The 12,923-nt window shown below is 47.2% G+C and overlaps 1 protein-coding gene across 1 annotated transcript in view; it reads left to right on the top strand.

The window, feature by feature from the left end:
• LOC147108498 (transcription factor AP-2-alpha-like) overlaps positions 1-12,923 on the top strand; it is a 118,822-nt gene that overhangs the window by 42,030 nt on the left and 63,869 nt on the right. Inside the window, exon 4 of the mRNA XM_086005146.1 lies at positions 6,202-6,427. Coding sequence (XP_085861272.1) covers positions 6,202-6,427 — 226 coding nt within the window. The remainder of the gene's footprint in view (positions 1-6,201; positions 6,428-12,923) is intronic.

The raw sequence follows: 12,923 nt of genomic DNA, 5'->3' as shown, positions 1-12,923 counted from the left end.
ACGGACTTTACAGTGGCGACGAGTAAGTTCGAACTCACCTGCAGTGTGGCATCATCTCACGGGGATCTCGCCTGAAAGGAAGGTCCTGGTCTGAGCAACGGGCGTCGACCGAGGGCAACCGCCCAAAGAATCCATCGGTGTTTGGAGAATTGCGGGAGAGACTGTGGTTCCAGCGAATCGTGCTGGTAGCAGGTAGCACGCCAACCCTTCCGGACCGCGGCGGGCTCGATCGAGCGGCTCTACAAATCGGGCTGCGCAGCGTCGCCGGGAAAAGAAAACGAGAGAGAGGGTGGAGCGCATAGGGCGCGGTCGGTGCTCGAGAACAGGACAGCAGAGAGAAACTAAACGGGGGGGGGGGAAGGAAAGCGAGACGCGCCGAAGCTGCGGGTCGCCGTCATTACCCCGTAGAACGCTAGGAGCAGCGTGGCAGTAAGGGGCAGAAGCAAAAGCGCGGGAGGCGCCATTTTATCCCGTTGGGGAAGAAGCAAAAGCGCGGGCGGCGCCATTTTAAATTGCCCAAGATGCTGAAAAGTGGCAGTATCACTGCTTTCGACAACGAGGTAGAAGACTGGACCACGTATGTGGAAAGAATTGAAGTGTACTGCAAGGCAAATGAGGTGGCTGATGGAAAGAGGGCGTCGGTATTATTAAATCTGATGGGTGCGAGTACGTACGGCCTATTGCGGAATTTAATTACCCCAGCTAAACCAACGGAGAAAAGTTTTGAGGAGATTGTTCATATCTTACAGGAACATCTAAGCCCTACACCACTGCTGATAGCAGAAAGATTCAAGTTCCATAAAAGAAACCAGCACGAAGATGAGAGCAATGCTGACTATCTTACGGAACTACGCAAGTTATCGAAGCACTGCCAGTTTGGAGCAGGACTGGCAGACACCTTACGGGATAAGTTTGTCTGCGGGCTCCAGAGTGAAGGAACCCAGAAACGACTACTTTCAAAAAAGGACCTGACGCTAGAACAGGCTTTCAGTGTGGCAGTATCCTACGAAGCAGCAGCACGGGGAGCTGTGGAAATACAACAGAAACCACAAGAATACAGCGCTAACGAGATGGCGTATTGAGCCGAAAAGTGCTATCGTTGTGGCAGAACAACCCATGAGCAGAAGGACTGCTGGTTTAAAGACAAAATATGCAGGCAATGCGGGAAAATGGGACATATAGCAAGAGTCTGCAGGTCGGGAAAGAAGACCAACACGACAAGTACTACTAAGGAACAGTACAGGAAAGTAAAGAAACTGACAGATAGTAGTTCAGAAGATCAGGAGAGTGATCAGGACTCCGGGAGCAGGCGACTAAGTTGTTTAAAGTTACACAACGTGATCGCAAAAGAAGATCACTGAACCATTTGGGTCACCCTCATGATAGCAGGGTCCCCAGTAAAGATGGAATTGGACACAGGATCAGCCCTAACTGTCATGAATCGACGAGACTATGAGCGGCTATTCTCACACATACCCTTGAAGGACACGTCCATTGTATTGAAGACACACACGGGGCAAAAGGTCTACCCCAGAGGAAAAATAAGGGTGCCAGTTGAATATAACGGAAAGGAAACACAGAAACTATACATGTGTATATACTACGAGATGGAGGACCACCATTATTGGGACGTGAATGGATCTGAAGACTACAATTGGATTGGCATTCCATTCTGGCACTAACTGTGACTGACAAAAAAGATGATGACGTCGCACCTGGATGTCTGTCACAAATTGTATCTGACGCGGAAGAGGTGTTCCAACAAGGACTTGGGACTCTAAAAGGAGTAAAGGCAACCATAAAGATTGAGGATAATGCCCAGCTGTGGAAGCTGAACTGGAGAGTCTGGAGCGTTCGGGGGTGCTGTCTAAGGTGGACTGGAGCGAGTGGGCCACACCCATCGTTTCTGTAATGAAGAAAGCATTGAGCAGCACGCCTGGGGAGCCAAGGAAGGTTCGCATCTGTGGGGACTTCAAGGTGACTGTGAACCCAGTCCTGCACACAGTACAGTATCCGCTTCCGCGGATAGAAGATATTTTCGCCTCACTATCTGGAGGGAAACGTTTTACAAAGATTGACCTGGCTCAAGCGTATCTACAAATGGAGGTGGAAGAAGCATCTAGGAAATACCTCACGATAAACACTCTCAAAGGCCTTTACCAGTACAATCGACTGGTATTTGGGGTAGCATCGGCCCCGGCTATGTGGCAGAGGGCAATGGAACAAGTCCTGCAAGGGATCCCGGGGACCCAGTGTTATTTGGACGAAATCCTGGTTACGGGCGAAAATTACAATGTACACCTTGCCAACCTGGAACAGGTGCTCACGAGATTGCAGGAATATGGGCTATGAGCCAACCGTCCCAAATGCGAGTTCTTCAGGAGACAAATCTCGTATTGTGGCCACATGATTGATGAGAAAGGGTTGCATAAGTCGCCGGACAAGATTGAGGCTGTAGTCAAGGCTCCAGCACCAGAAAATGTGTCGCAACTGAGGTCGTTCCTCGGGTTGGTGAACTACTACCATAAGTTCTTGCCGAATTTATCTACAATTCTGCACCCACTGAATGCCCTCCTTCAAACTGGTGTAACATGGAAATGGAGTGATGAGTGTAAGCGTGCCTTTCAGGAATGTAAATGCCAAATCACTTCAAAAGAAGTATTGGCCCACTACAACCCAACACTACCGATTCGGTTGGCATGTGATGCGTCACCTTACGGCATTGGAGCGGTGCTGTCACACAAATTCCGTGACGGTTCAGAGTGGCCAATAGCCTTTGTATCGTGCTCGCTAACCTCAGCCGAGCGTAACTATGCCCAGATTGACAGGGAAGCCCTCGGCCTGGTGTGGGGGGTGAAGTTCAATCACTATCTGCACGGGCAGAAATTCACCCTACTGACTGACCATCAACCCCTGGTCTCAATTTTTAACCCAAAGAAGGGTGTTCCGATGATGACGGCGCAACGGCTGCAAAGATGGTCACTTTTTCTAGGGGCACATCAGTATGACAGAGTACAAAGGTACGAAACAACATGGAAATGCTGATGGGCTGTCGCGCCTACCGTTGCCTACGGCGGAAGAAGCACCTGCAGTGGACCCGGTGGAGATATTCCATGCGACCATAGTCGAATGTTTGCCTGTTACAAACGCAAGTATTGAGAAGGAAACCCGAAATGACCCGACACACACTCGGGTCTATGATTTGACGGTGAAGAGATGGCCAGCATATGGCGACTCACTGTTGCCGGCATTCTCGCCAAGGAGGGAACAGCTGTCAGTGTGCCGGGGAACCTTGATGTGTGGATCCCGAGTGGTAATTCCACCCAAGTTGAGAGATAGTGCTCAATGAGCTTCACAAGGGTCCTCTGGGAAGGGTAAAAATGAAGAGCCTAGCCAGGGCCTTTGTGTGGTGGCCGGGAATCAATAAAGAAATCGAGGATATGACCAAGAGATGCACAGGATGCCAGAAGGTCCAAAACGCTCCACCACAGGCCCCGCTACATCCATGGGAGTGGCCCTCATCTCCATGGCAACGGGTACACATTGATTTTGCTGGTCCATTTATGGACTAAATGTTTCTAATCGCTGTGGATGCCCATTCGAAATGGCCAGAGGTCATTAAAATGTCCTCCACCACCACGGAGAAAACTATTGCAGTCCTAAGGACCATTTTCACCAGGAATGGGTTGCCAGAACAGATCTGTTCCGACAATGGCCTACAGTTTGTGTCTGAGGATTTCCGGAGGTTCCTGAAGAATAATGGGGTGAAACATTACACATCTGCCCCATATCATCCAGCCACAAATGGATTGGCTGAGAGGTTTGTTCAGACCTTTAAGGCCATAAAGGCAATGTATAATGACGACATACCACTGCAACACAAGGTGGATAACTTCCTGTTTGCTTACCGGAATGCGACACATGCAGTAACCAACCAAACTCCAGCCGTACTGTTTTTCAACCGGAGACTAAGATGTCGCTTGGATTTGCTCAAACCAAACATAAGACGAGATGTTGCGGATAAGCGGTTCCAGCACATAAATGAGAAGCCAACCAGGAGCTTCAAGATAGGGCAACCAGTCTTGGCCCGCGATTACCGAACAGAAAAATGGCAGCCAGGCACGATATGCACACAGCAGGGACCACTAATGTACACAGTGGACGTTGGAGAGAGCATCGTGAGACGCCATGCTGACCAGATTCTAGAGTCACAGGAACAAGCCAAACCTGTACCACAAGCATGTGCACCTGGCAATGAGCCCGAAGTACAGATTGCGTCTACCTCAGAAGCAGGGGTATTGGAAGCTGACGAACCAACCAATGACAATGAGCCAGAATTGACTCCACCGCCAGAACAGGATACTCGAGAAAGGCGCTATCCAGTCCGGATCAGGAAGCCTCCTCAAAGACTGAACTTATAAATGACACTTTCAGTTGATGTATATATTACTGAGACAATTGTAATTGTAATTAGTTATTATTTAGTTGTTAAATGAATGTTATGTACTGTTTATCTAAAAGGGGAGGAATTGTTGTGTATGTACCTTTTTAAGGGAATAACTGGTCTTGGACTGTACCGGCAGTGACCACCCCTGTATAAAAGGCCCTAGCAGGCTACTGTAGTTTCAGTTTCAAGCTGCCTCTTGTTCAGTAAAGTACCTGTTAAACTGTTCTCCCGAAGTCCGTGTATTATTGAGGCGCGGACTTTACAGGAGGGATGGTGGATACACTTCAATCGTGAGGTTTTTAAAACTTCTGCTTTAACCGTGCACATACTCGATTCGGTTCCTCTGCATCAGACTAGTAAAAGACTACAAGACTTCCTGGGAGCAGAAAATATCCATTAGGCCCACAATGTCCATGATTGATTTCACCCCTTGTGATTTACCTCATAACATATTATCTCCTGCTCGATAAGAACATTCAGATTTTTATCAACGTGGATAGGCTTAAGGTTAACATTTGTCTATCTGTGATTGCTGAAACCCTCATCCATGCCTTTGTAACCTCTGGATTTGACTATTCCAACGCTCTCCTGGCCGGCCTCCCATCTTCTCTCACCGCACCCACCCCCCCACCCATAAACTTAAGCACATCCAAAACTCTGCTGCCCGTATCCAACCTCACATCAAGTCCCATTCACCCATCACCTCTGCGCTCGCTGACCTACATTGTCACCCAGTTAACAATGCCTTGATTTTAAAATTCTCATCCTCGTGTTAAAATCCCTCTATGGCCTCACCCCTCTCTATCTCTGTAACCTCTACAACCCTCCGAGGTATCTATGCTTCTCCAATTCTGGCCTCTTGAGCATCCTCCATTTTAATCGTTCCACCATTGGCGGCCGTACTTTCAACTGCCGAGGCCCTAAGCTCTGGAATTCCCTGCCTAAACCTCTCCACCTCTCTACCTCTCTGTCCTCCTTTTAAGACGCTCCTTAAAACCTACCTCTTTGACCAAGCTTTTGGTCACCTGCCCTAATTTCTCCTTATGTGGCTCGGTGTCAAATTTTGTTTGATAATCGCTCCTGTGAAGCACCTTGGGATGTTTTACTACAATAAAGACGCTATATAAATACAAGTTGTTCTTATTGTTCATCTCTATGATTCCATGCAATGGTCCATTTGAAGTTGTGGATGGAAGGATAGGCAAAAGGTGACATTGTTCTAGCAGTAACTTAGTGGCAGGTGCTAACTTGTGGAATTTGCTCTACTTGTTTGGATGCTAGTGATGGGTTACAGGTTTAGAAGCATGCACATACAATTGTATAAAAGAACCATAATGTGAGCTATAGTTTTTGGCTTAGCTCTTGTGCTTCAATCAGCCTGCTTATGCTGGAGTCTTTCTGTAGTTGAGTTTGCACTGGTGTAATCCAATCCTTTCAGTGTTTCCCAATATCTCAACGTTTTTGAATTGGTATGTCTCAAATGCTTAATTCAAACTCCTTCCCTATCTCACTTAAAGGATGTGCACTCTCATTTCCTCGTCAGCCAACACATTTGGCAACTCGCCAGAATTGCATAACCCATTGCTGGAGTGTAAAAATACCCAGCTCCCATCTGTTGTCAATATGAGGCACAAGGCCATAAAGCTGCCTATTGTCTCTGGCTAGCACAGGACCAAGTCCAGCCAGACTTAACATTATTTGTGTCCTTTTAGTTATTGTGCCAACTAACCTACATTTTGTTTTTCTTTTCCAAGGGCCAATGACAATGTCCAAAAGCACAGCATTGTCTGCACTGTCCTACCAGAAGGATGGTTCGATTGGGGGAATTGCCAATCCCAACGAAGTATTTTGCTCTGTTCCTGGTCGACTCTCTCTCCTGAGTTCTACATCCAAGTACAAGGTGACGGTGGCAGAAGTCCAGAGACGCTTGTCCCCGCCTGAGTGTCTGAACGCATCCCTTCTAGGGGGAGTCCTGCGGAGGTGAGTGGACGAACTGCAGGAGGAAGCTGGCTGTTAATTATTTCCATTTTGGGGGGATGTTTCGCGGCCAGAAATCCTTCCACCAGTTCATACAGTTACCCAAAGGGAACAGTGTGAAGACACGTACGACGACGGCGGGGGGTGTTTAGGGGTGCTTTATAATAAAGTACTTTAAGACTGGGGGCCTGCAATAATACAAACTAGTAAAATAAATGCCTGTGCATAGTACTGCAACATCTGTACGTAAATTATTTTTGGAACTCATTCAGTGAGTTGCTTTGGTTGGAATGTAGTAACTGTTGAAAGAAAGAGCTTGCATTTATATAGCACCCTTTATGACCTCAGGACATCCCAAAGCGCTTTACAGCCAATGAAGTATTTTTGAAGTGTCGTCACTGTTGCAGTGTAGGGAAACATGCAGACAATTTGTGCACAGCAAGGTCCCACAAACATCGGCAAAAGCAATGAGATAAATGAAAAGATAATCTGTTTGTGATGCTGGTTGAGGGATCAATGTTAGCCAGAACTCCTCTGCTCTTAGAATAGTGACACGGGATCTTTTAGGTCATCCAAAAGATGGCAACTCCGAGAGTGCAGCGCTCAGTCAGTACTGCACTGAAGTGTCAGCCTGGATTTTGGGCTCAAGTCTAAAGTGGGGCTTGAACCAAGAACCTTTACCTTTTAAGAGTACAACCACTGAGCCACGGCCGACACCTTAATATAATTAAACATTGTAGCCATTCTGTGTCAGCAATAACTCAGAACCATAAATGAGAACTTATTTTTGTTGAGGGAAGGCTATTGACCAGGAGATTTCTACTCTTCTTTGAATAGTGCCAGGGGCCTCAATTGAGCATCTTGTCCAAAGGGCAGTACCTGTAACATTGCAGCACTCCCTCAGTACTTTGATAGCTATTGAGTTGCACTGACCCAGAGCAAGATTTCTATCAACTGAGCCAAGCTAATACACTCTAGAGCAAGCCACATATCATGTGTGTGAGCTACTGGATTTTGACCCAGCGACTATGAAGGAACGGCGATATATTTCCAAGTCAGTATGTTGTGTGACTTGGAGGTGATGGTGTTCCCATGTGCAGTTCTTGATGCCTATGGAACTGTACCCGAGCATAAGAACATAAGAAATAGGAGCAGGAGTAGGCCATTTGGCCCTTCGAGCCTGCTCTGCCATTCAGTGAGATCATGGCTGATCTTCTGCCTCAATTCCATTCACTGGCCTTATCACCATATCCCTTGGTGTACTTACTAGTCAGAAATCTATCGACTTCTGTTTTGAATGTACCCAATGACTGAGCCTCCACAGCCCTCTGGGGTAGAGAATTCCAAAGATTCACCACCCTCTGAAGAAATTTCTTCTTATCTCAGTCTTGAATGGCCTACCCTTTATCCTGAGGCTGTGGCCCCTGGTTCTAGACTCCCCAGCCAAGGGAAACATTCTCCCAGCATCCATCCTATCAAGCCCTGTAATAATTTTGTATGCTTCAACGAGATCCCCTCTCATTCTTCTGAATTCAAGAGAATACAGGCCTAGTTTACTCAATCTCTTCTCATACGACAGTCCCGCCATCCCAGGAATCAATCTCGTGAACCTTCGTTGCACTCCCTCTATGGCAAGTATTATCTTTCCTTAGGTAAGGTGACCAAAATTGTACACAGTACTCCAGGTGTGGCCTTACCAAGGTCCTATATAATTGCAGTAAGAATTCTTTGCTCCTGTACTCAAATCCTCTTGTAATGAAGGCCAGCATACCATTTGCCTTCCTAATGGCTTGCTGCACCTGCACATTCACTTTCAGTGACTCATGTACAAGGACACCCAGGTCCCTTTGAGCATCTGCATTCCCCAATCTTTCACCATTTAGGAAATACTCTGCCTTTGTTTTTTCTACCAAAGTGGGTAACTTCACATTTATCCACATTATATTCCATCTGCTATGTCCTCGCCCACTCACTGAGCCTGTCGATATCCCCTTGAAGCCTCTTCACATCCTCTTTGCAACTGACACTACCACCTAGCTTTGTATCATCAGCAAATTTGGAAATGTTACATTTAGTCCCCTCATCCAAATCATTGATATAGATTGTGAATAGCTGGGGCCCAAGCACCGGTCCTTGCGGTACCCCACTAGTCACAGCCTGCCATCCTGAAAAAGACCCGTTTATCCCTGCTCTTTGTTTTCTGTCTGTTAACCAATTCTCAATCCATGCTAGTATATTACCCCCAATTTTGTTCACCAGCCTCTTGTGTGGGACCTTATCGAAGGCCTTCTGAAAATCCAGATACACTATATCTACCAGTTCCCCTTTGTCTACTCCCCTAGTTACTTCCTCAAAGAACTCCAATAGGTTTGTCAAACAGGATTTCCCTTTCATAAATCCATGTTGACTCTGCCCAATCTTACTATTAGTTTCTAAGTGCCCAGTTACTGCATCCTTTATAATAGATTCCAGCATTTTCCTAACTACTGATGTGAGGCTGACAGGTCTGTAGTTCCCCGTATTGTTGTGTCTGTGTATAATAAGACACCGACTGCAGGAGAACGGTACAACAGGTGTTTACTCAATGTGGCTCACACTGGAACTGATCTGTACAGATTACTACTCAGAGCTATATACAGGTGTGGTCACTGCCGGTACTGCAGTATACATGAGCTGTAAAAGATAGTTCCCCCCTTAAAGGTATATACATTACAATTCCTCCCCTTTTAGATTAACAGTACCATAACACTCATTTAACAATTAAATATCAAACTAATTATAATTAACACTTTTAACATGCAACATTAGCTGAAAATAGTCTATTTATATATTCAGTCTTTGGGGAGGCTTCCTGATCCTTCCTGGATAGCGCCTTTCCCGAGTGTCTTGCTCTTGGTGTGGAGGTGATTCTGGCCCCCTGTCGTCGGTTGGTTCATCAGCTTCCGATGCTACTGCTTCTGGGGTAGATGCGACCTGTACGTCGGGTTCATCACCAGGTACGTATGGGCGAGGCATGGGGTTGACTTGTTCCTGTGACTCTAGGATCTGGTCAGCATGGCGTCTCACGATGCTCTCCCCAACATCCACTGTGTACATTAGTGGGCCCTGCCGTGTGCATATCGTTCCTGGCTGCCATTTTTCTGTTCGGTAGTTGCGGGCCAAGACTGGTTGCCCTACATTGAAGCTCCTTGTTGGCTTCTCATGGATGTGCTGGAATTGCTTACTCTCAACATCTCTTCGTACGTTTGGTCTGAGCAAACCCAGGCGAGATCTTAAACTTTGGTTAAAGAACATCATGGCTGGGGCCTGGTTGGTGACTGCATGTGTCGCATTCCGATAGGCGAACAGGAAATTGTCCACCTTGTGCTGCAGCGGAATGTTGTCATGTACATAGCCTTTATTGCCTTCTTAAAGGTTTGTACGAACCTCTCAGCCAATCCATTTGTGGCTGGATGATACGGGGCGGATGTGTAATGCCTTACCCCATTCTTTTTCAAGTACCTCCGGAAGTCTTCGGACACGAACTGTGGTCCGTTGTCGGAGCAAATCTGTTCTGGCAAGCCATTCCTGGCAAAAATGGTCCATAGGACTGCAATAGTTTTCTCCGTGGTGGTGGAGGGCATTTTGATGACCTCAGGCCATTTCGAGTGTGCATCCACAGCTATTAAAAACATTGAGTCCATGAATGGACCAGCAAAATCAATATGCACCTGTTGCCATGGAGATGAGGGCCACTCCCATGGGTGTAGAGGGGCCTTGGATGGTGCATTTTGGACTTTCTGGCATCCTGAGCAGCTCGATTTGTTTATCGATTCCCGGCCACCACACAAGCCCTGGCTAGGCTTTTCATTTTTACCCCTCCCAGATGACCCTCGTGAAGCTCATTGAGCACTCTATCCCTTAACTTGGGTGGAATTACCACTCGGGATCCACACATCAAGGTCCCCCGGCACACTGACAGCTGTTCTCTCCTTGTCGAGAATGCGGGCAACAGTGAGTCGCCATGTGCTGGCCATCCCATCACCGTCAAATCATATACCCGAGACAGTGTCGGGTCATTTCTGGTTTCCTTTTCGATACAAGCGTTAGTTACCGGTAGGTATTCAACTATAGTCGAATGGAATATTTCGACAGGATCCACTGCTGGTGCTTCCTCCGCAGTAGGCAGTGGCAGGCGTGATAGCCCATCAGCATTTCCATGCTGTTTCGTGCCCTTATATTCAATCTCATAGTGGTGCGCCCCTAGAAAAAGTGACCATCTTTGTAGTCGTTGCGCAGTCATCACCGGGACGCCCTTCTTCAGATTAAAAATGGAGACAAGAGGCTGGTGATCCGTCAGCAAGGTGAATTTCTGCCCGTGCAGATAGTGAGTGAACTTTTTCACTCCCCACACTAGGCTGAGGGCCTCCCTGTCAATCTGGGCGTAGTTACGCCCGGCTGAGGTTAGTGATCGTGATGCAAAGGCTATTGGCCTCTCTGAGCCATCCGAGAATTTGTGCGACAGCACCGCTCCAATGCCGTAGGGTGACGCATCACATGCCAACCGAATTGGTAATGCTGGGTTGTAATAGGCCAATACCTCTTTCGATGTGATTAGTGTTTTGCTCTTCTGGAAAGCTCAGCTACATTCGTCACTCCACTTCCATGGCACCCCAGTTTGCAGTAGGGTGTTCAGTGGGTGTAGTATTGTAGACAAATTTGGCAAGAACTTATGGTAGTAGTTTACCAGCCCGAGGAACGACCTCAGTTGTGACACATTTTCCGGTGCTGGAGCCTTGACTACTGCCTCAATCTTCTCTGGGGACTTATGTAACCTCTCTTTATCGATAACGTGGCCACAATACGAGATCTGTTTTCTAAAAAACTTGCATTTGGGGCGGTTAGCTCGGAGCCCATATTCCTGCATTCTAGTGAGCACCTGCTCCAGGTTGGCAAGGTGATCACTGTCATTTTCGCCTGTGACCAGGATGTCGTCCAAATAACACTGGGTCCCTGGGATCCCTTGCAGGACTTGTTCCATTGCCCTCTGCCAAATAGCCGGAGCTGATGCTACCCCGAATACCAGCCGGTTGTATTGGTAGCGACCTTTATGGGTGTTGATTGTGAGGTATTTTTTGATGCTTCGTCTACCTCCATTTGCAGATACGCCTGGGCCAGATCAATCTTAGTGAAGCGTTTCCCTCCAGATAGCGAGGCGAAAATATCTTCAATCTGTGGAAGTGGATATTGTACGGTGTGAAGGACCGGGTTCACTGTTACCTTAAAGTCCCCACCGATGCAGACCTTCCTTGGTTCCCCAGGCGTGCTGCTCAACGACTTTTTCATCACAGGGACGATGGGTGTAGCCCACTCGCTCCAGTCTACCTTGGACAGTACACCTGAACGTGCCAGACTCTCCAGCTCTGCTTCGACGGCTGGGCGGATCGCATAAGGTACCGGTCTGGCCTTAAAAAAATTTTGGGCTTGCGTTTTCTTCAATTTTAATCGTCGCTGTCATGCATTTTAGTGTTCCGAGTCCTTGCTGAAACACTGCTTTCACGTCAGTTAGGATCTTTGACAGTCGCCCAGGTGTGACGTCGTCATCCTTTTTGTCAGCCACAGTCAGTGCCTGTATGGAATGCCAATCCAGTTGTCTTTTCCGGATCCATTCACGTCCCAGTAATGGTGGTCCTCCATCTTGTAATACATACAGGTCTAGTTTTGGTGTTTCCTTACCGTTCTATATAACGGTCACCCTTATTTTTCCTTTGGGGTAGACTTTTTGCCCCGTGTACGTCTTCAAAATAATTTTTGGGTCTCAAGGGTATGTGTGAGAATAGCCGCTTGTAGTCCAGTCGGTTTATGACTGTTAGGGCTGATCCTGTGTCCAATTCCATCTTTACCTGGACTCCTGCTATCTTGAGAATGACCCAAATGGTTCGGTGATCCTCCGTTGTGATCACATTATGTAGTTTCAGACAACTCCGTTCCCTGTTTTCGGAGTCGTTATCACTCTTTTGTTCGTCTGAACTATTCTCCGTCATCTTTTGTACCTTCTTGTACTTTTCTTTTGTAGGTTTCTTATTGCTGGTTTTCTTTCCCGACCTGCAGACTCCTGCTATGTGTCCTGCCTTTCCACACTGTCTGCACACTTTGTCTTTGAACCAGCAATGATTCTGGTCATGTGTTGTTCTGCCGCAGCGATAGCACTTCTCTGTTCCATATGACATTTTGTTTGTGCCATATTCTTGCGGTCTCTGCAGTGCCCCGTGCTGCTGCTTCATATGATACTGCAATGCTGAAAGCCTTTTCCAGCGTAAGGTCCTTTTCAGATAAAAGCAGTTTCTGGGTTCCTTCACTTTGAAGCCCACACACAAACTTGTCCCTTAAGGTATCTGCCAGTCCCGCTCCAAACTGGCAGTGTTTCGATAGTTTGCGCAGTTCTGTTAAATAATCAGCATTGCTTTCATCCTTATGCTGGTTCCGTTTGTGAAACTTGAATCTTTCTGCTATCAGCAGC

Source organism: Somniosus microcephalus, chromosome 13, assembly GCF_052327205.1.
Source record: "Somniosus microcephalus isolate GS21.2 chromosome 13, FLI_Smic_1.0, whole genome shotgun sequence".
In the NCBI taxonomy this organism is placed as follows: Eukaryota; Metazoa; Chordata; class Chondrichthyes; order Squaliformes; family Somniosidae; genus Somniosus; species Somniosus microcephalus.
Note: the sequence above shows the minus strand (reverse complement) of the source record. Positions and strands in the feature narration are given on the sequence as shown.